This window comes from Mastigoproctus giganteus, chromosome 14 (genome assembly GCF_048544385.1).
Source record: "Mastigoproctus giganteus isolate SK-2022 chromosome 14, ASM4854438v1, whole genome shotgun sequence".
Taxonomy (NCBI): Eukaryota; Metazoa; Arthropoda; class Arachnida; order Uropygi; family Thelyphonidae; genus Mastigoproctus; species Mastigoproctus giganteus.
Window position 1 is genome coordinate 83,223,342 of NC_143588.1, and position 24,801 is coordinate 83,248,142.

At 36.0% G+C, this 24,801-nt stretch overlaps 1 protein-coding gene across 1 annotated transcript in view; it reads left to right on the forward strand.

Annotated features, from left to right (window-relative positions):
- The window catches only part of Rbcn-3B (WD repeat-containing protein Rbcn-3B), a 357,208-nt gene that overhangs the window by 67,006 nt on the left and 265,401 nt on the right, over nucleotides 1-24,801 (forward strand). The window contains exon 8 of the mRNA XM_090389262.1: nucleotides 5,035-5,180. Coding sequence (XP_090245388.1) covers nucleotides 5,035-5,180 — 146 coding nt within the window. The remainder of the gene's footprint in view (nucleotides 1-5,034; nucleotides 5,181-24,801) is intronic.

Consider the following 24,801-nt stretch of genomic DNA (forward strand, 5'->3'; position numbering starts at 1 on the left):
TGAAACTTCCTTTAGGCATTAGTTTCCAAAAAAGTCTCTTGTTAAAAACTTGAGCAGTACAATACCACTCTTCAATAATTTTAACAATTTTTTTTTTAAAGTTTCAGCTCCTTGATGCACTTACAGCTTCTCCATGCATTGCTATATTGTGTAGGTTAGAGCTCTTTTTAAATCTATCGAAACAGTCCTTACTAGTGTTAAATCGTTCCACATTTTTTTCAAGGTGAGCTTTCTTCAGATCTTCATATAGTCTAATCACTTTTTCTTTAATGATAATTGAACTTAACAGATTTGTGCATTGGATATTATCTTTGATAGAATTATTTACATGTCTCTCTCTCTCTGTCTCTCTGTGTTTCAATCATAATAGCCAGCCAGCCTAGCCCTAGTCGATTTAGGGCTGCAGGGGAACAGCTGTCTTTCCTGCTGTAATTCTCCCAAATTAATTCTCTGTTTTTTAATAATTGTTCTTACAGTTGAACCTTCCAATCCTGAATTATTGTGCACATCTGCTTGTCATTGAATTCAGGAGACAGTCGATTCAATTTAGAAGACAATCGATTCAAAATCTTTAGTAAATATTTTAAAATAACCATTTTTACTGCCAATATGGCTATAAAGAAGAACAGAGATGTTTGAAACAATTTATTTTATTATGTAGTTCATATATGTAATTTACTTCTGTAATAAATATTTGTTCAAAGTAGTTTGCATGCTCTTTTGTTTCCTTTTCTTTGCATACAGCTCACTATAACAGCTCAAATAATTCTGTGTTTCGGCGGAATTATATGCTGTGAGGCACCTTCGTAGCCAGGTGGGCAGGAGCAGCAGTGCGTAGCACACGCTTCTTGATTAGACCTGGGTTCGAGCCCATGACCACCAAATACGGAGAATGTGGAAAGGTCAGGGAATGACCACCACATATCCCCAGAACAATATGGCCTTATCCTAAAAACCAAATAACAAACAGCATGCTGTGATCGAGGTTAGGGTTGAAATCCATAAGTTATTTTAAAACTTCAGCAGTGCAAAACAATTCTTGGAATTCTTTTAAAGTGATCTCCTTTAGTGGTGCATTTTCATCCTCGTTGCAGTCATCATCTTCATACGCATGTTGCTGATTAATATTAAGGAGGTCATTATCACTCAATTCTTTGAAATGCGAGTCTATGAGACTCCTGAACATTTGCACTGTCTACTTCATTAAAGCCTAATTCTTGCCCGATGTTTGCTATTTCTTCAACAATACTTGAAGTTACTTGCTGACTAAAGCCTACGAAATCATTTGCACAATAAGGTAGAAGATTTTTCCATACAGCTCTCGTATTGCTCAATGTCATTTGATGCCATAACTCATGAATATTTTCAATTGCATTTTTAATGCTATTATTTTTCCAGAACTCCGCCAGCGTAATAGGCTCGTTATCCATAGTGGCTTGAATTGCCTGTTCAAAAGTTCTTTTCAGGTAGCCTTAAAAGTTGCAATGATCCCTTGATCCATAGGCTGTAAAATGTATGTCGTATTGTGTGATAAAAATATTACCTTCACATTTTCACATAAGTCACCTACTGCAGTGGGATGGCCAGGGGCATTATCCAAAAGCAACAAAGCTTTAAAACTAAGATTATTTTCTACACAATACTTCTTGACTGATGGACAGAAACAAGTCTTGAACCAGTCAAAATGAGGCTTAGTCACCCATGCTTTCTTCATCATCATCATCAGCCATTTTCAATTTACAGCAGGATGAAGGCCTCTCCAGCAGCTTTCCAGTTCCTTCTGTTCTGTGCAATGACCATCCAATTACTACCCACAAACTCGTGAATTTTATCTGTCCATTTCCGTTGTAGTAGTACTACTAGTAGTAGTGGCATGTGATGCAAGAAAGCAAGTGTATGAGCTTATGCAGCATCAGCCAAAAAAAAAAAAAATCACACCATTCCCTCCAAATGCCTGTCCAGTTCCTCCTTAAATTTATTTAACCTATCAACTTCCACGACAGATAGAAGTTTGTTCCAGCAGTTAACCACCCACTGGCTAAAGGCAAATTTCCGCACATCTATTCTACATCTGTCTTTTCTTAATTTGAATTTATGCTCCCTTAGGTTCGTAATCTGAACAAGTGGAAGGATCCCATCAGAATTCAGCGTGCTCAACCCATTCAAGGCCTTATACACCTCAATCAGATCACCGTGCAGGTGCCTAGTTTCCAGCCACTGCAGTTTGCAGAACTTAAGCCTCTCTTGGTAAGAGGGTCCCTTCATTCCCCTCACCAATCTTGTTGCCCTTCTCTGTACACGCTCAAGCAAATCTACATCCTTCCTAAAATGAAGCCTCCAGACGTGTACGCAGTACGCAAGGCGTGGCCTGAACATTGCCTTATACAGAAGGACAATCACCTCCTTTTCCCTGCTAGCAAAATTCCTATATATCATTGACAAAACCCCATGACCTGCCCTGGCAGCCTGTCTGCATTGCTCAGAAAACATTTTCTACCACCTTAAGTGTAGTACCAAAGTTTTTTTGCATCCAGTTCCTTTGTAACCACATCATAATATCCTATCAAATTTGTCAGACAAGACTTTCCCTTAACAAACCTAGGCTGTGTCTGAATTATTGCTGCAGTCTTGTATAGACGATCCTGCAATGCATCTTTAACCAGTGACTCCATTATTTTACCCAGAACAGAAGTTAAACAGGTCTTCCAGGTCTTCTTCTAGCTCCTCTTTGGTACCATTCTGTTATTTTCTTAGTCCATCTATCGTCATGTCTTTGAGCTATGGGTCCTGCCCAAGACCATTTTGTTCTTTAGTTTTAATAAGAAAGTCCTTTATTTGAGTTTGCTGCCTAATCCATGTGTTTCTCTTCTTATCTAACAGTCTGATTCCTAATATAATTTGTTCCATTCTTCACTATGTAGTTCTCAGCTTCTCTTCCATTCTTTTGGTGAGTGCCCAAGTTTCACTTCCATAAGTCATGGTTGGGAGTATACATTGGTTCATTATTTTACATTTCAGACAAATTGGGATATTGCTCCTCAGTATATGACTATATTTCCTGAATGCTATCCATCCAAAATTTATTCTTCTCTTGACTTCCAGCCATTTATCATTTATTACAGCTAATGACTTGTCCCAGATAAGTATATGTATCCACCTTTTCAATTACTGCTCCTTCAATGATTATATCCCTTTCTGCAGCATACTTGTTCATCATTATTTTTGTTTTACCCATATTCATCTTTAGTCCGAAATCCTTACTAACTCTGCATAACTGATTAAGATTTTCCTCTAATTCTTTGGGATCATGGCTTATGATCACAATGTTTATCTTGCTCTTCATGCTTTCTTATTGCATGCCAAATGACTGACAGGGCTTGTTGGCTGTACCCTCTGAGTGCCCTAGGATTTTGAGCACGGTTTATCACCATGGGTTTTAGTTTGAAATCTCCTTCAGCATTCCTACCCATTAAAATTGTTATTTGATCTTTTAACTGATTTATATAACCAGGTACAGATTTTTCTTCTTTGGCAAGAAAAGTTTTTGAAGGCATTTGTTTCCAGAATAATGCCGTTTCATCCACATTGAAAAATTTTCTTGTCATCATAGCCGCCTTCTATAATTTTTTGAGAAACTTCTTGAAATTTCGCTACAGCATCATGTTCTGTACTTGCAGACTCATCTTGAATTCTAACATTATGCAATTCAGTTTATTTTAAAAGGATCAAACCAGCCTGAACTACTAACAAAACATTTCTCACCTTGTGATTCATTGTCTTCTTTCAACGTGGAAAATAGGCATTAAAGCTTTCGCTTTAATGCTATAAGTGCTAAGTGGATTCGTTTTTGATTGCAGTCTTCTAACCAAATTGACAAGAGTTGCTCCATTTTAATCATTTTATCACTTTGATTTCTAGTGTTTTATATTTATTTCAGTTGGTGAATTTTCCAAGACTGCATAGCCATTGAAGTTGATGCCACTTGACCTTTGTTCTTATATTCATTAGCTTGTTTCAAAATTGTTCACACTGTTGCATCATTCATTCCAAAAGTGTGGCCGATTTCGGCCTCCTTATCACCATGTTCAAATCTTTTATTTATTTCAAGTTTTTGTTCAAGTTTGCTTCTTTTTAGTACAGAAACTCTATATCATTTTTCCTTTTATCCATAGTTAAGGGTTGAGAATAATTAATTTTTAATATAAAAATGCTTGCAACAATAACACAGCAGAGAATTAACACATGGTATACAACAGCAGGAGGCTCACTGAAACAGTGGGGAGCGACAATTACAGGAGGCAAATGTGTTTGTTGTTCTGTTGTCATAGAAACCTGTGCAGAGGTGGCATATGAAGTTTGTATGTATCATTTGAATAATTTCTTAGTAATTATCGAGCAGCTATCTGGAAAACGACAGTGTTAAGTGAATTTTAATCCATGTTAAATAAATTTTGGTAACAATTTATAAACCCTGCTAATTCGAAAAACATGTTAATCGGATTAGTGTAAAGTCTTTCTTTTTTTTTTTTTATTCGTAGTTGTTGGCGCATAGGCTTCTATGGCCATAATGCACCTCACAAGGTTTTTGCAGTACTTTGATCCAAGCCCGAGGCGGGAATCAAACCCACGACCTTTGGGTTGCCAGGCAGGCACTTTACCCACCCGGCTAGCCCGGTTGGCATTAGTGTAAAGTGGGTGTTCCTGTACTCTTTTGTAGCTTCTAACCTTCCCTTACATTTTTGCATCATGTTTACATCAGGAATGCCATTTAACTTTTGAGCAAGCATGTTTTGGCAAATCTTTTGATTTTTTGTCCATTTTAACACTTTTTTTTGTACTTATTTTCCCATACTTATGTTACAGAAATTGAATACAAATTACAGTATCATTATAAATTAGTAAACTGCATTATCTAGCAATTATTAGACAAAACGGGCAGCAGTGAAACTACTGCCCGTTTTGTCTAATAATTGCTTTTTATAAGAATTTATTTTATAAAAATGTGACAAATAAGTCTATGTAAATTAATTCTAGATATATGATGCTGGGGATTTCTCTTTATTGTGTTCATCTGATAATCGTCCTGGAGAGAGGTGGAATGGAGGAGATTTTATAACAGCAGACAGAGTTCTAATTTGGAGTGATGGAGGAAAGGGCTATTTATACAAACTTCCTACAAAGTATGCCATTTTTTTCCCATACATATTACTGAAAAACTATGATTTGTTACAATCAGATTGTAAAATCAAGATAATATAACATATGCAATAAGCAGTAGAATATTATAGATGCATACATTTTAAACTATTATTTAAAAAAGTCTAAAATGATTTTTAATCACAATTAATTATTATTGCCTTTGCTTTATGAATACTTTCTCTTAAATGGAATTTTTATTTATTTGCTATCAGTAGTATTTCACTGTAAATCTGTTCAAAATTCACACTACACTACACTATTCTCCCAATTTATGAATTTTGTCTTCTGAGCAAGAATTTTTAACCCTTCAAATTTCATTTATGAACATAATTGGACCTTGCTGATCTCCAGCAATTCCACAAGACATTATCCCTTTGAACCCATTTTTGTTTGTCCACAATCGTGGCTTCTAGTATCTGCATCTACAAATACAAATCATATCATATGAAAGGTTTTGATGAGCAATCAAGTTTATATATTAACTGGAATTAAACAAATTTTTAATTGCAAAATTATGCAATTGAATGGCACACATGAACATATTTGATCTTTTATAAAAGTTTCACAAGCTGCTTTAGTTTGGTGTGGTAGTAAATTGCAGTGAGTGAGTATTTTAACCAGTTTAGTAATGTTTTGTAGTGTATTTCCTGGAGTTCTTTGCATGTATATATAGTTTATTAATGGATGAGATCAAAGCCCACTCTTTGGAAAAAAAAAAAAAAAAATTGAAGTGAAGTGAAGTGAAGACATAAATCAGGAATTACATTCCAGGAACAAAATTTAAGATTAAATAAAACTGAACACTGAAATGCATTTTTTTTAGCAAATAATTTATACAAAAGTTTCAGACCTGAGGTTTTTCTGAAATATTATTATCACAATCTGCTTGCAGAATGTGATCTGTTTGTATTTATCTACTTAACTTACACTGGACTTCATAGGCAGCACAATACCATATCATGCAATGCTTTATTTTTTATTTATTTATTATTATTATTATTTATTTATTTTTTTTTTTTTGTAAATTAATGCCACTGCTATTGTATTTTCATTATTTTCTTGCTTGTTAATTTTATATACAAAAATTCCTCTCCTGTTATTTATTATAAAGTACAGTATAGAATATTTAAAAGTCCCATTACCTTTTACAAAAATGAATTTGTGATAAATGTAGGTGTTATATATGTTTTATCAAAACCCGCAAAATTTGCAACCTCTTAACAGAAGTTGTCTGTTCAGGTATTATAAAATTGTGTAAGCTATAGCTGACCAGCTTGCTTACACTATGGGAGAATGGATAGTGATAAGCAAATAATTCATTATCAAAAATTTTACCTGCCTCTTCTACATTGGCTGCTCTGAAGCCCAAATTTTCATCTTATGATAATATTATGAAGGTCTATAAACAGAAAGTCACCCAGAGATGTTTCCTCACAGCTGAGGAACTGCAACAAGCTATCTGAGATGCATTTGGTGCTGTCATTGACAATCTTGCAGACTCAGTTCTCACACTGCATATGCATACTTTTCAAACACCTTATACATCATCATTACAACCAGAAAATTTCAGAAAAGAAATTTTAAATAAATAACAGTTAATAAATGTAGTGCAAACTCTCCAATCTGGTAACTCTGACTAAACTACTGCTGGATTTCAGAATGAAAACTTATCAACAGTTGTTTTGCATTTTCTTTCATTGTATAATAGTACGTAGGCTATGTATAAAGTGCAGTGTATGCATTAAATAAAGAATACATCAGTGATACTTAAAAAAGATGTAAAAATTAGGTTGTGTGAGAAAATCACTTCTGATCTATGAACCACTTCCGAGGAAGGCATTGATAATAATTTTTCTGCATTTGTTGTTTTCTCTTATATTCAGTGAATGGCCTGAAATTATTTGAAATCAGCCATGAGCATAATTCATTAGCATAATGTGGAACTAATTGCAAAACTATGAACTGTAGGCAGATAAATTGCATATTACTAAGAATTTGACTGTATGGTCGAATTCTGGCCATCTGAACCATTTGGGACCAAAGGAAATTTGGATAGTTGTTTTTTTCTTTCTGATAGATTCTACATGCAATCTAAAAAATAAAAGGGAAGTAGCAAAAAATGAGAGAAAATTACAGTAATTTGTATGTACATGTGATATACTGTATTATATCACACATAATATACTGTACATTCTTATACAGATTAAATAAAAAATAAAATTTATTTTTAAACAAAATATTTTTATATATTTAAATAAATTAGTTTAAATTAAAAGTAAATTGCTAATTTTTGCCCATCTAGTGGCAATATTAAATTCTTCACTGGCTGTTGATTTTTCTTGGTGTATATTCATAATATTACCCCTTCATGTTCAATTTCTGTCTGATTTGGGTTATTATTTAACATTTAAACTGTCCTCGTCTGTTAAAAAAATTATAATCTGGTTCATCACAAAACAATCTATGGCTAATATGCAGTTTGTGCTTTATTTTTAGTTTCATGATCTTAAAATATCCAAAGAATTTACAGATTTGTCAAACTCTACAGAGAAAATCCCTGTTTATGGAAAGTTAAATTGAGGATCTATACAGATAAAAATTTAAGAACAAGAATATTAAAAAAACTAAGAAGTCTGATGTGTTTGGAGGGAGGGGGAGAAAAGTAGGCTGGGTAGACAGTACATTTATAAACCAACCACACTATTATGTATAAAAAATTTTTTTTCTGAAACACAGTAAAATTTGTACAAATTGACTGTTACATGAAGTTTTATTTGCAGTAATATATATATAGTGGTGAAAAATGTCACTTTTTTTTAATAGTGAAATTTTGTGCATCATATTAGTCAGTGCTGGTGATTTTAGATGTATTATACACCGCTAGGCAAAAATAAAAATAAATTCCTTCCTAAATCACCTGTCCATCCCCTCTAATAATTTATCTAATTCTTCCTGAAATTTATTCAACCTCTACAATACCAAATAGAAGTTTGTTCCAACAATCAAATTTCTGAACATCTATCCAGCAATGATCCTTCTTCGGTTTAAATTTATGCCTGCTTATGTGTGTTTTGTCTGAGCAAGGGTAAGGATACCATTAATTTTAGCTTACTCAGTCCATTCAAAGCTTTAAAAACTTCAGTCAGGTCTCCTTGTAGATGCCTAGTTGCCAGATGCTGTAATTTACAGAACTGGTCTTTCTTGGTAAGAGTACCCTTTTGTTCCTCACACTAATCTTGTTTCCCTTCTCTTCAGCTTCCAGCAGATCCACATTCTTCCTAAAATGAGGCCTCCAGACCAGTGTGTAATATTCAAGACACGGCCTGACCATTGCCTTTATGCAATGGATAATCACCTCCTTATCCCTGCTGGCAAAATAAATGTGTATCATTGACAAACCTCCATGTGCTTTCCTAGCAGCATGTCTTCTCTGCTTAGAGAAATTCATGTTTAACTGCACAGTTATATCCAGTTCTTTTTTGTTCTCCACTACCCTCAATGTTCAACTTCTCTTGCCACTTCTCAGTAGACTAACTAATTTTTCTAGATCTAGAAAATATGTGGCTTCAAATTTTAATCCACTTGGAGGAAAGAATGCCCTAATTTAAAATTTTTTTTTTCCCCCAATTTAATAGAAGAAAAACGAGATATTTTTGACAAGCAACCTTCACTGGAAGCTGATTAATTCAGTCATAGTGCGAAGAAAGTCCAAAAATGTTTCTGCCCTTTCCAGTCCAGACCGACTCAATCCCAGGTCAAAAAGGTCACCAGAAAAGCCAGAAGGGAATGTGTTAAACAGTGTTTAACACTTTCACTGCTGGTTTTTCATTTATTTTCCCTGGAACAGAAGTCAAGCTTGCAGGTGTGTAATTACTCACTTCACCCTTTGAGAACTGGGAAGTCATTTGCACACCAATCTATAGGGACCTCCCCAAATCCAAGGATGCTCTCATAATTGTATCATTGTGTATTATGTCAGTACAATTGTATGTTCACAGGCCAATTTGAATGTTGAATTTTGTGCAGGCTGAAAACTCCAGTATAACTTCAGGGGAAACCCTAATCCTTCTGCCTGAGATCAGCTAACTACAGCCCTGATTGAAGAAGTCTTTAGAAATTCTTCTAGTCTATAGTGGGGGTGGGACTTGTCACTCTCCAAATTAGTGACACAGTAGCAAATCCACTATACTATCAGCATCATATCACTGCCATTAGTATGATTCTGAAGTAACATAGGTGAAATGTACTCAATGCTTCGTTCATAATACTTTATATAAGTGGAATTGTTATTTTATTAAGTTCATGCGATTTTTTTTTTTTTTTCTTTTCTTTTTTTTTTTTTTTTTTTTGCAGTTGAATATTAAATGTTTGTTTCTTTGTGGGAGAAATAAAAGTAAAAGAAATTTTGAAAACATTTTCAATAATCAATTATGGTTAATTGGAATTCTACTGTATACTGAATTTAATCTAATCATTCAATTTAATTTATAGATTCTAACAACTTACATATACATTAGTATATAACATTTCGTGTAGTGTTGGGAAAAAATTTGTGTGTATGATGGACTTTTCTTTTATTTGATTTCTTCTTTATGTGTCTTTATCATCCCAATTCCTTCATTATTTCACTATGAATAACTCTTTGTCATATAACCTGGTATAACTGCTACAAGAGCAGATAATACAGCACTTATTGTAAGTTTTAATATTTTCTCTGAAGTTTGTCTGGCATTGTCAGCTTCTGAGCTTTTGTGCTGCAACTAATGCTGTCTTTGGTTGCTATTTGCGTGTATTTTTTTTTTTTTTATAATTAATTACTAGATTTGCCACTTTTTTTTTTCACTTATGTTTTGAAATTGTGTTTAAATTCAAGTTGCATAAGCAAACCACAGAATATGCTGAAGAGTACCTGATGATGAACAGTCAAATGCATTTAACCATTCACTAATGCTCTGAAATAATTATTAAAAATTTCAATTTGCACTAATTCACAATAATCACTTCACTTTATATTGGAACTATTGTATTTGATTTGCCTGCATGCTAAGCAAGTGCATCACATATTGTGAACCACTCCTCAAACATCATATACCATGATGTCACAGAATGACTTCATGTTTACACTGTAACAGGCCAGCATCAGACAGTTAGTAAAGTTCCTATTGCTGCATTACAGTTGGTCCAGTGCCAAGAATGATACACAGAAATATTTGGGCTTTTATGGTAATGATAGTTATTGTTGAATTGCGAAGCATGGGTACAATGCACCATATCTGTGCTTTGAAATTAGCAAATGTGAATATAAAATATGAAGTTTCAAATTAAAAAACCTGCTTGTTTCTAGAATGAGCAACTGAAAACAAGCAGACAAAAAATAGATGAAAATGGAGCAGTTTGTGCTTGAGTTTTAGAGAAGAACAAATTCAATATGGAAAGACCTGGAACAATATGATGACTTTCACTAATATGTTTTACTGATTTTGTGGCATAGAGAATTTATATATTATTGCATGTAATGGAAGGTAAGTTTTGCAAAATCAGTCTTTGATAAGTTGTGCATTTCATAGTGCTGAGGTATGCACATACCCAATAGTGGAGCTATTAAATTGTGGGCAATCTGCATTAAATAAATGAGAATGCATGCATATGCACAAATAGTATGTCCTCTGGTATTTGCAGTCTCTAAAAAAAAAGTATCATGGGCTAGTCTGGACTATTCTCTTAAAGTTCTGAGGAGTCACTTGCAATATTGAATTATCTGCATGATGTTGTACATTGGACCCTTAAGCCAAATGTATATGTTTTACTTATTTCTTTTCTTAACTTAAAACTACAAAAATATGCACATCTTATGAAACCCATTAGTTTAATTCCCCATTATTTAGGATATGAGATAAACGAATGGCACACTTCTTAAAGACTATTTCACTAAAGAATAAATGACAATTTATTAATTCTAAAATGAGAAACTTTTTTTACAGATGGTTTTAATTTTTTTGTTTATGTATTATCCTATCACACAGAACAGTTAGATTAACATTATCACAGGAAGAACTTTTTAAAACTCTGTATATTTCGTATAACAAACCAGCAGCATTAACAATATGCATCATATTCAGCATTCAAAAGAATACAATCTCACAGTAAGCATTAGCTCTCCAAGCAAAAGATTATCAGAACTTGTCATTGGTAAGAAGTAATGGTTCTTCTGCAAATTGATCTCAATCAAGTTTAACTCCTTTTTCTACTCTTATCTGAGTGACGACATTGCTAAATTGTCTCATAAGAAGACTTGCTCTGTAGAACAGCAAAATATTTGAGGAATAAAGTTTATATGGCTTTTTCCCTTTTTTTTTTTGTCCTTTTAATATAAAGGAAGTATGTGTATAGTGGTGTGGATGAATAATATATTGAGTTGTATTTAATTTTGCTAAATGCTGAGAACAGGTCAACCAAACAATCCATATTTTTCAAATGCCTGCATTCCTCACTAAAAGAATTTATCTTATATATCTTCATTAAACTGGCAGCAAAAAGAGGACTCGGAAATTCTAACTCAGTGTTAACCTTGTGCCCAATAACCAAATATCAGATTTTGCTTTATTGTGAAAAACAATTTTACAATAATCATGACTGTTTATTTATTCCATAGTTAATGTTCTTCTCCCTTTCCATATTGTATTTCTATTACATTACCACACGAACCATGCTGTATCATTGACTTTTCAGTGCTGAAACAGTATTTCATTTTTTTTTTTTTTTTTTCTATAATTACAACAAACTTTCAGAAGGAAAGGAATAATCAAACCTCCCTAATGTAAGAACAACATTAATTTCTTTTACAATGCTGTTTACTAAATAACAATTTGAAGAATAAATGAACTTTACTAAACAAAGCTTATTAGTATAGTTATGATATTAGACTAAGATTTATCACCATTTTTAATCTGTGGAAAAAAATCAATACTATCTTATTATGAATAGTAATCAACACTATTACAAACTAGGAATCCATTTCTTTCACATTCCTGTCATGCCATGTTATATTTAAAAAAAAAAGTAACTTAAATTTTCAAAAATTTAAGGGGGGGTTAAAATTTAAAACAGTAAAAAGATAAGCAATCAATAACAAAGAACACGGCACACACAAATTGCAAGTAACACAATATGTGCAAGTGAGAACGGAGTAACGAGTTACAAAGCTTTAAAAATAGGAATGAAGAGAAGATCTGAAAATTGATTTTTTTATGATTGAAGATTTCATCATAATAACCCACAGAATTCCAGCTGTCAGTATTATCGCAAATTCAGTAAGATCGAGTTTATTGTCCGTTTATGATAGATTTCATTAACAGAAAAGCCCAATAAACAGGTGACTGCTAATTGTTTTTATTGTTTTATGGTTGTGACCTCCAGAATTTCGACCGAACCACGTGGTACCGTCGGAGACAATTGTAGGGTAATCTCCAGTGCTGCGGTCTCCAGCCCCAATTAAACAGCATGCCGTTTAATCGGGGCAGGAGACCCTGGCTATTTTCTCGATTGGTTTCTGTTTTTTAAGATTTGTCCCAAATAAACGGCTGCCCCGATTAACTGGTGGCCCAAATAACCGGAATCCACTGTATATACAATTTTATATACATTAACATTCTCATTATATATATTAAATACTATATTATATATGACCTCCTGTTGCATAGCATTCATGTATCCCAGAATCAAGGGCGGCTCCTAGGCAAAAGCCCATCTCCACCTAGTTCATCTGTACAGCCGTAGAACCTCTATGAAGTTGGCTTAAAAAATGTGTGCAGTATTATACCACTGCCGATACAAGGCAGCTGCTACCTGGTGCCCTTCTCTAGTCCCAGGTCTACATTGTCTGTGCCAAATGCACAAGTCCCGCACCCACTGGAGGCAGTGCAATACCGGTGGGTGCCTATCTCGCTTCCAGATTACTCTGAACTTGGAGCGAGCGAATAATTAAATAAAATGAAATAAGAAATGAATGAAAAGTGAATCACTAGTGGAGAAAATTCCACAAATTATCCTCAGTCCACCAAGAAACAGTAATTATTATATAAACAGATATATACAACACTTGTTTTAAACGTACTGAGTCTCAGAATTCCTGAGAATCCGGAAAACAATATATAATTAGTTTACATGCAATAGACTATGTTTAACTACAGAAATACTCTTCAAAGAAATACCACCTCCACATTCAATTAACAGCACTATCTATTCTTTCTGCTAGAACTTCCAAAGCTGCTGACATCTTGTCAATAACAATTGACCTAAATCACCATTGATTAATATAAATCAACACAATAACAATTGACAAAAAATCAACACAATAACAATTCACGTAAATCTTCCATTTCCACGTACATGTCTTTTTATGAAGTTAATTCCCAGGAGAAGCTGAAGTTCTTAGCTGAGTCCTCAATGTAAAGACAGTTCTCGAGAAGGTTTGCGGAGCTGTAAAGTTATTACGATCTTCAACTAGTAATTTACATTTAATGTCTGTGGTGCCAAACCTATTGGTTTGTCCTCAGTTGGCACAATATAAAAACTTATGAAAGGTATGGAGATCATTAAACAGGTCACAGTGTCCGTACACAGACCTGTAATGTTGATAACCACCAGATCATTATTTAAAACAATTATTGCACTTTTTGGAGGTTTTTCAAGGGAATGAATAATTCTTGCTGAGGTTGGAAAACCCATAACTTTATGGGCCCCACCTGCAAAGAATGGAAGGGCAAATAATGTCAAAATGTTTGTCAAATGTTTGCAAATAATGTAAAAAGTTATTTTCAAATGCCAATATTCTAATCTCATCCATTGCCACTCTTGAGTGCTGACCATTTATCTGAAGAACTTTTACACTCTCATATATAACCTCACCCAAAATTGGATTCTTATCAGCCACTCTGTCACCGAATTTGAACCATTAACCATTATCACTCATGTTTTGGTCTACTGTCCATAAGAGGGCGCCTCCGTAGCCAGGTGGGAAGGAGCAGCAGTGCGTAGCACATGCTTCTTGATTAGACCGGGGTTCGAGCCCGTCACCACCAAATACGGAGTATGCGGAAAGGTCGAGGAATGACCACCGCATATCCCGGAGCAATATGGCCTTAGTTGCTAATGCTCCTTAAAAAAAAAACCAAAAAAAAAAAAAAAAAAAAAAAAACTGTCCATAAGCTGTACCGCTTTCAAGTATTCTGAACACTTAATATCCCTTACAGAATGATTATAATCTCTACCACATCTCTTACAGTTGATACATTTTGAAGAATCTTCTTTATGGGGACACTCTCCATAGACATGACCACCCTCTGCACAGTGTCCACAAGAAACTGCCTTATGGGAACAAAATTGGGCCGAGTGGCCATACCCCAAACAACGGAAACATTTGCTTACAATCATAAACCTACAGAACCTGTGTGATGTGAATCCAAGATAGATTCTATCACTTTCCAGAATATACCTCATCATATGAGGACTAAATATGATCACCCAATTGACCACTTTTGTACCTGATCCAGAACTAAATCTGAAAGTCATCTCGTCTTTAACTTCATCCTGCGAGAATCCAAAATCTTATAAGCTTGTAACGAATAGATCTTCAAGTATATCCTCCTTAACATAATCATGAGGGACACCATATATTAACACTGTTGGATCTGATAACTGAGGTTTCTCCATTGTAAGGCCTATCTCCTTCAAGGCAGGAGCAGAAGAGATCCTGTTAGCATCCACTGAATTTGTGGTCTCCACAAGGATCCCCTTATTCCTTTTATTTTCATATCCTTGTGGTCACGCTTAATGACTTCGGTCACTTCTGCTTTATGTCCTGGCACCTCCGTAGCCAGGTGGGAAGGAGCAGCAGTGCGCAGCACATGCTTCTTGATTAGACCGGGGTTCGAGCCCGTCACCACCAAATACGGAGGATGCAGAGAGGTCAAGGAATGACCACCGCATATCCCGGAGCAATATGGCCTTAGTTGCTAATGCTCCTAAAAAAAAAACCAAACAAACAAACCAAGCTTTATGTCCTGACTCGAACTCAAGGAAGAGTCCTCAGTGGGCCAGAGAATAACCAGATTCTGAGGATTAGGCACACCTTAGGAACTGATAAGGATCTATCCCGACTAGCACTGCCAGTCTCCCTCTTTGGATCTTGGTTTATTCTTGATGTCCACAGGATCAATTAACTTGAGATCCTGCTGCACTATCTCTGCATAAGACTTCTTATGAAGTTCAATCTGGCAATCTAAAATTTGATTTATCTGACAAGCACTCTCCACCTGATCCCTAGCTCGTACCTCGAGGTGATCATTGTCCACAACCAAAGCTGTTGTCACCGCTTCAAAGTCAGCCCAGAGACCAAAAATTCTATCGGATCTGGTTTTGTTAGACATTATTTCTCCTAAAGCCTTTCTTATCTTATCCAATGCCACATACACTTCAGAGGCATTTAATGATCCTGCCAAGTTTAAACCATCTATAAAAGAAATCCTATGGTCCTCCCTACTACAAACAGTAATTATATTATCCCCTACACCACTTGGGGAATCAAAAACTCCATAACCCTCACCATTCTCGGCTGTACTTGCTTGAACTACTTTAACGAGAGATGGGTGGTTCATATTTTCTTCATCATTCAAGGTAATAATTTTTTCCATATTTGTTTTATCAAGTTTCGGTCTGTCTTTTTCCCTTATTATTTTAGGGATTTTTGATTTCCTTTTACATTTATTCCTTATTGGTGTCCGAGCAGATTCTTTCTCAATTGACACTTGCCTTGTTGCAAAATCCAGAGAGGATGAATATGCTTCAAATTCCTGGGACCAAGTAATATCTCTGTCTTCTTCTGACATTATGTTATTTAGAAAAGTAATCTAGACAACAAAAACCAATTAATTCCCACAGTCTATCAATATATGTCTATATAGACACTTTTTCCCACCCTGGATGAAATCTGCATTAGAGTTGAAGATTTCTCTAAAGCAGGTTTTCAGATCTCACCCCCTAATGGATAGGGGGGCACCACAAAATTATGCACCAAATAAGTAATTTCAAGAAGTTTTCTTTCTTCAAATATAAGATCCTCAACCCCAAAATTAAGAGAGCTATAACCACTTCAAGTTTCTTTAAAAGTAGCCCAAAACTATCCCCATGTTAACCTATGGGACTTTACCAAAATGTATATGTGAAATTTAAGTCAACATCATCATTCATATTTATCAAAATGTAAATGTGAATTCTAAGTAATAAAACACTATTATGTCCACAGTATATGATCACATATAAATATTTAATGGCTTCTCCTTAAAGGTGGCTAACCTAAGCCAGTAAATATCAAAGGCAACAAGGTATCAAGTCTCCATTTTGTGTAATGTTATTTCAACGCGACAATGTAAAGTCTCTGGGAATTTTCACAAGGGAAAATCCTCTATGGTTAGCCTATGAGGCTATGGTCTATATATGTGTCGCTATTAGAGACAAAATTTTCAAACACCAATATCTTGTATGTCTCTTCAGCACCTGCAATAAAATTTTATCCTATGACTCACCAATGTTATCTCTATCCATGTCATGTATTTAATAAACGTAACAACTCTTTAAACCACACTTATACATCAAAAAAAGGGAGCACAATTCCATAAGCACTTAACACAATCATCACTACGCAAACTAGCAGACTGCATGAATCACATTTAATATAAACTTGTATCATTGGTGGTAAACTCATGCTGACAGCAAAATCATACTGATACATTATGGCCAAAGTAGTTTTGGCACAAAAAAATAACCAAATAACAGCAACATGACACTGAATATCTCAATGTTGAGCTTCACTTGTCACTGGTGGTGATGAATTGGATATAGTTTCAGATGTGACAACCTTTTGCATGCTATTAACTTAGAGTATCTACCTTATTTTTTTGTTCACACGTTCATTACATAACTATTTTACTTAGTACTTCACTGTCTGCAAAAGTTTGGGAGTATTCCACCTTTCTTTTTCAAATCACATTATAATCCACTGCTTGCTGCTAGCTTCTTGTTTCTGATGCAATCTATTTTACACACCAGTGAGTACTTTCCTCACCTAACCCCATTTTAGCCTTATATAAATCATTCCTTTCTTAATACCATTCCTGGATACAATTTCCTTTATGGCAGGCTTATTACATATTTATTGTCATACCAGCTCAGTAACAGGAAGCTTAGATTCTGTGGGTATAAAGTAAGTAAAATTTATTTACTTACTTTATTATCAGCAGAAAATCTACACTGAGGCCTTTACCATATTATTTTTTTTATTTTTTTAACATCATTTTTTAAACTCCTCTGACCTAGTGGTTATGCCAGAGTATAAACAAGAAAATTTATTTACTTACTTTATTTATTTATTTTTTTATTTTTTTGTCTTTGACAGGAACAGCATTGTAGCTGAAATTTGTCTTTTAAATGATAAATACGATCTTTATTGTAAGGTACACGCCGGTCCCATTACTTTACAAAACCCTTCATTATCTCACCTTGCATACTTATTCTGTTTTTGCTGATGAATGGTATTACTGTGCACTACACCATTCATTATTGCATTTATCTGCTGCTCTAATATTTGCATCAATTTCAACTAAAATAATATTTCCTCATTCTTCTTCTTCTTCTTGGTCCTTAGCTGGCAGCTGGGGGAGGCAGTTGGCCACGCAACCAGTATGCTGCTGTAGGTGCCGCAGGGTTTCGGACTTGCTCTGTGATGTTCTTCCATACTTTACGATCCATGGCGTCAGTCCTGGCCTGGTTAAGGTTGAGACGTTGGCTCTTCAAGTCATTTTCCACTTGCTTGGCCCATGTTTTCCTAGGCGCGGTCCGTTGGATGCTCTATTGGGTGGGTCGTTGTCTCCAAAGGAGTGTGGATAGTATTCTGTTCGTGCCCATTCTACATACGTGGCCAAACCATCTAAGCCTTCGCTTCTGGATTTGGTCGGCAATGGTTGGTTGCTGTTGGCATCTGGCGCGGATGGTATCATTAGTGATGCGGTCACGAAGTGAGATGCCCAAAATCTGCCGCAGGCATCGCATTTGGAATACCTCAAGTTTGTTTAAATCTAGCTTGAGACAAATCCATGTTTCTGATCCGTAAAGGAGAATGGGCAGGATCAAAGTCCAGAAGAGTCGGATTTTAGTCTTTGAGGAAATGTTGGTCCTCTTCCACAGACACCATTTGAGCGAGGCGAACGCAGTGGCCGCCTGTCCAATTCTGCTGTGGATTTCCATGGTGGATGCAACTTTCTTCTCCTGGACCAGTGACCCAAGGTATTTAAAGTCCTGCACTTGCTCGATCTGGACGCCTTCGAGATAGATGGTGGCTTGCAACCCATCTGTTGTCAGGGCCTTTGTCTTATCAGCATTGATCTTCAAACCGTATGGCCGGGCAATGCGGGCAATGTCGTAGAGGATGTTACCAGCAAAGATAGCACTATCATCGGCGAACATCAGGTCAGTCACATAGTGATCCTTGTCATATTGTATGCCCCGTCTGTTTCTGAATGCTTGCCTCATAATGGCGTCGACCACAATGTTGAAAAGCAACGGGGAGGCTACATCCCCTTGGTGGACTCCAGTTTGGATGGTAAATTCCTCAGATAAATCGTTCTGGATGCGCACCTGGCTGGTTAAACCATTGTATGCAGTTTGGAGGAGTGTCATGACTTTTCGAGGTACATGTTCGACCTCTAGTAGTTTCCATAAGGCAGGCCGATGGACACAGTCGAAAACAGACTTAAAGTCAATGAAAACAATGACGGTTCGCTGTCCACACCGGATCCTCTCCTCCATCAGCTGACGGATGGCAAAGATTTGATCATAGCATCCTCGCCCGGGTCTAAATCCCGTCTGTTCTTCTCGACTGGTTTGCTCGCGATGTTTTTGCAGCCTTGACTGGATGATCTTCATAAAGACCTTTCCGATGATGGAAAGGAGGCTGATGCCATGGTAGTTCTTGCATTCCCGGTTATCACCTTTCTTGTGGATCGGTACAATAATGGCTTTCCTCCATGTTAGCGGAATTTGTTCAGTGCACCAGATGGTTTTGGGCAGTGAGTGTAGTCGGCGAAGCAGTACATCTCCCCCAGCTTTGATCGCTTCTGTGGTGACTTGGTCCACTCCTGGTGCCCTGCCATTCTTTCAGGATTGTATGGCTGCTTTCACTTCTTCTACTGTAGGCTCAACATCGACCATGGAGACTTCAGGGAGATCAATCGATAGTGTGGCTTCTGGCGGTCCCTGAGGTGGGTCGTGATTATACAATGCTTTGAAGAATTCACTCCACCGTTGCAAGCGTTCGGACGGTGATCGCACGAAGGTCCCATCAGCATTCTTGATGTTGTCACTAGTCAATTTGGTCTTTCCACTCAGACATCTGAGGGTGCGATAGAGAGTGCGGTACTTGTTCTTGGATGCCGCCACTTCAAGATCGTCTGCCACTTGATTCCAGTATGCTTCTCTTTCCGCTGTCATCCTCTGTCGGACTTCTCGGTTTAGCTGCCGGTACCGTTCAAAGTCGACCAACTTTGCCTGCTTCCGTTTGTCCACGAGGTCGAGGCACTCGTCTGATATCCATGGTTGCGTTCGACGTCGTGCAGGTGGACATAGGGGCTTGGCACATTCCAGGATGGCATCAGAGATCTGCTTTTCTTCTTCATTTATATCCTCGGGCACGGCTAGCATCTCGAAGTGGTTAGATAGGGCGATCTGATATGCCCCTTTGTTGGCAGTATTCATTAGCTGCCTCCAGTCCAGCTTGGCTGACCGAGATGACCTTTTTGCATGCCGTAATTTGAGCTGCACCTTAGCCTGGATGAGGTAGTGATCAGATCCGCAATCAGGTCCCCTCATGGCACGAACATCCATGAGTGATGAGCGAAATCGGGCGTTGATCAGAATGTAATCCAGGATTGCTGAGTCCTTGCCAGATGGATTTCGCCATGTAAGTTTATGTTTTTGAGGGTGCTGGAACTGACTGTTTCCGATGATCAGGTTGTTAGATGCGGCAAAGGACAACAAACGTAGTCCATTGTCATTGACCTTCCCATGGCCAAACTTGCCCATTGTTGTTTCCCAACCAGATCTGTCCACGCCAATGTGGGCATTAAAGTCCCCTGCGAGGATGATCACTTCTGTCTGTGGAATTGAATCCAGCGTATGTTGGAGCTGGTTGTAGAAGTCATTCTTGGTCGGGTCCAGGCTAGTCTCAGTTGGTGCATAGGCAGAGATAATATGGGTCTTGATGAATGCTTGCCAGGTGGTCCGATATTGGTTGGAAAGCGATCACACTACTGGTGGCCTGAACATCGACCATAAAGCCCACTCCTGCTTCTCGTTTCTCACCACCAGAGTAGAATAGCATAACCGCTTCGTTAGGTGCTGGTGGTTGGATGATCATCGTTCCAGACCCGGTGAGCCTTAATTCGGATAATGCCGCGATTGATACCTTGCACCTATGTAGTTCTTGGGCAATGATTTCCTTTTGTCCAACGTGGTGCCCCGTTCGAACATTCCATTCGCCAATGTTAATTGGCCTTTTCAGCGTAGTAAGCTTATTGCTATGGCCAGTGGTCCACTTTACACCAGTACCCTGGGTCCCCAGTGCTGGCGCATCGGCTACCCCGGATGCGGTAACATTGTTGTAAGAGCTTGTTCTGTGGCCAGTGGTCCACTTCACACCAGCACCCCGGGTCCCCAGTGCTGGCGCATCGGCTACCCCGGAGGTAACATTGTTATAAGAGCATGTTCTGTGGCCAGTGGTCCACTTCACACCAGCACCCTGGGTCCCCAGTGCTGGCGCATCGGCTACCCCGGATGCGGCAACATTGTTGTAAGAGCTTGTTCCGAATTTCATGCGGTTTCTTGCCTAGTTTCCCTGGTTTCCCGGTTCTGGTCATTTCGGCAGGATGACCACCCTCCTCCTTTCGCAGCCGGGCTTGGGACCGTCCATGGCGGAGTTATTTCCTCATTGAACAGTCTCTGAGATTCTTGTTGCTTAACGACTGTAATTTGTCGTTTCATGATTCAGTTGTTGTCTCAACCCTGTTCTGCTCACGTGTAATGATTGAATCATAAAACGTTTATCCAACTGTGACTGACCTTCACTAATAGTAATAGAATGGTTTTCAGCTCCATTAATATATTATAAGTCATATTTAGCAGAATACATAACTATTTGGACAGATTTCACCTAAACATTAGTCAAATAATGATAACTTTCTCAGATTAACCCACAGTTCAATATAACATTAGTGGAAGTAATTTTCAACAGTAGTAAATTATTTCAGAATTTTTTTTTTTTTTTTCAAAATATTCTGACACATAACCGTCCTTTGGTTCCAATAATTTGGAACCAAATAAGAACCAAATTGGAATTAAAAGATAGCATTGATTTCTTCCACAGTTTTTGAAATTCCTAGTTAACTTTTGTAATAACTCTGACTGCTTTTTCCATATTTGGAGATGGTTTTGGTTTTCCTAATCTTGTTCTGTCTTTTATTGATTCTGTTAATTTTAGTTACTACTTCAAAGATCTGAGAAACTTCAATGTATGGAAATTATTTATGGAAATTAAGAATCTCCACGGAGATACTTAATTTCCATAAATATAATTGTGATGTGTAAATCTTTAAAGTGGTTGAGTAAACTAAATGCCAACAGTATCTAATCTTCCTTAGACAACACACGCAAGTTGTCATAAATTTAATTGGAAAAGGATGGTTGCAGAATAGATGTTTGGAAATTTGCTTTCAGCTGGAAGTAATTGATTGTTAGAATAATTTTTATGAGTGTTGGGGAGGTTGGAAGTCTGGGTAAATTTAATGAAAATTGGATAAATTATTAGATGGGGTATACAAACTAAGTGGTAAAAGTATTGTTTTCTATTTTTATTTATTTATTTTTTTTTTCTGAAGGTATATAAGCTTACTTTCTTCATTTTGCTGAGTGCCATTCACAAAATTCCACACTCACATGCACGCATTATTAGCAATTAGTCCATATACATGGAGGAGGACTGATTGTTCTCTCTTCGTTGGTTAAAGTCATTGTTGAATCAGTATGACCAAAAACTGCAATTACAATAAAATTATTCTTATGTTACAGGATTTTTTGAATACCACTTGCATGAATGTATTGGGGGGGTCCTGAATGGTAATTGGAAAAGAGCACTAAATATACAGTGTCATCTTAATTGCATTATATGCAAAGGAAGAATATATTTGCTCATTCTAATATAAATGTCATGAATCCTGTGAATGGTGGTGGTTTGGTAGTATTGCAAAGAAAATGGCATGAACTTTTATTTTTGTATGTTATTTTGAGTTTTTAGACTGCATAACATGCAAATCAACTGTGAAAACAAAACTTGTACAGGTGAATAATGACCATATGAATTAGCCTACCATACAAACTGGCAAGTTATGACTAAAGTAGTTCATATGGTCTTTATTACGCCTGTACAAGTGCTGGGCACTCAGGATGAAGGGTTTGTAGTTACAAATGGTCGTTAGTGTAGTATCTCAAATAGAGAGCTTTATGGTAACTGAAAAAAAGTTTCTAGTACCCTGGCTTGGCCTAAAACTGAGGAACTAACGAAAACATTGTCTATTTGAGTCTTTCCAGTTGTTATGAATGACAAGGGTGGGAGAGGCGATTAAAGTCTTGGGGGAGAAGCGACTGGCAGATGAGGGCCGTGCAAGACTGCGTGGCTCCTCCCCACCACTGCCACCTCAACACTGGCTCTCTGAGTACCTCCTTGCCGGGACAACTCCAGCTTTGAAAATTGTTAAAAAATGCTTCTCATTGCAAAATTTATAAATGACCTTTATAGAATTATTAACTAACTAGCAATTTTTGTCAACAAAAGGAGAGTTACTTAGTACAAAGAAGCGCACTATCAAAGTGCAATAAAAAATTGTATTTTTAATTTTAACACAAAAATTAAATGGTAGATTTCAATCAGAATAGTTTTCCCTTGATAAGCATCGAATAATGCATAGCTAATGTGATTTTTAAATTTTTAACTCCAATAGCGATGGAAATAGAGGTGGGAGGAACACAAAAATTACAGACATTTTCCTGTCTGGCGCCACCATTTTTAATTTTAAAATTATATTTTAAACCTACTCGTTGAACTCTTTCCAACGGTGTATAATAAGCTTTGGGTTGTCGACAACATTTTAGTCAACAACGATCAATATGGCATTATGTTGGCCCACATGATGTACAACCCATGCAAAATTTCAAGTCAATAGGTTGAGTGGTTCCAGAGATGCTGTGACAGATGGGTGGACAGACAATCGAGTGACATAAGGGTCTTTCGTTAGACTATGGATCCTAAAAACATATAGTTCTATAAGAAGTATTGTATTTCATTACTTATAGTATTATTTTATTATGGTTAAATTTCTACAAAATTTTTTTAATTCTGCAAACAATTTTTGCAGCACTACTTAATTTTATCATGCAGTATATCTTCAGAACTTTTTTTTTTTTGTTAATTGTAATTAATTTTTAAAATTTTTCAGTTTTATATTGTTTTTCTCTAATATAAAAAGACTTTTAAACCTAACTAGGAAGGCTAGCTAGATTTTATTTTCAGGAAATATGTATAAATTTTAATTTAAATGTTTATTGATTATTTTCCTTTCATATAGAATCCAATATTTTTTAAATATTGTATTTTTTTTTTTTTTTGTTTTTTGGATAATTGAAAACTTCTGAGAGGAATTTGAAATTTTATGTGAAATAAATCAGAAAAATAAATAAAATCAGTGTGAAAACAGCTATTTTTGTCCATTCTAGCATGTTAATAAGTACCAAGATGTAAATTGTGTATTCCACAAGGTTTTTAATGTCATTCTTGTCTTTTTTTTGCAGTTTTTGCATATAATATAATTAAGAAGAATGCAATTTTCAGATGTTTTGAAATCTTTGTGAAAACTTATTTACTATAATATCTGTATTCAGTACTATACTAGTGAGTATTTATATTTATTATTGTGTTTTTGGCAGCAAACTGAAAGGGAAAGCCCTTAGGTCAGTATAGTTCAATATGCTGCATACCTCTTATCAGTGTTGATTAATGCTTGCATGAATAACCAGATAGCCTCATATACTTACAGAAAAATTCTCATAAATACTCTAAATATATTTATTTATTTTCCTGCATGGCACTTCTTCGTTTAAAATCTTCTGCTTTGATTTTTGTAATACAGTATTCTTTTTTATTTGCTTCTGTTTTGAGTAATGTGCAAGAAAGTTTAAATTAGATAAAGTTAAATTAAAACAAAGAACTTCATCTTTCAAAATGAAAATAATCATCCTGTTTTTATACAAAGTAATATAATTTAATATTAAAGTTATGTTTATAAATGATTGCATGCTTTATTTTGTTATTAATCCTGTTTTTGTTATTAATCCTAAGAATGCACTAAATTTCTCTAATTTGCCTAAGATATTAATCTCAGAACTAGAAACATTAACCTTTCCAGAAAAACTATATATTCAACATATGAAAAGAATCTTCAGACG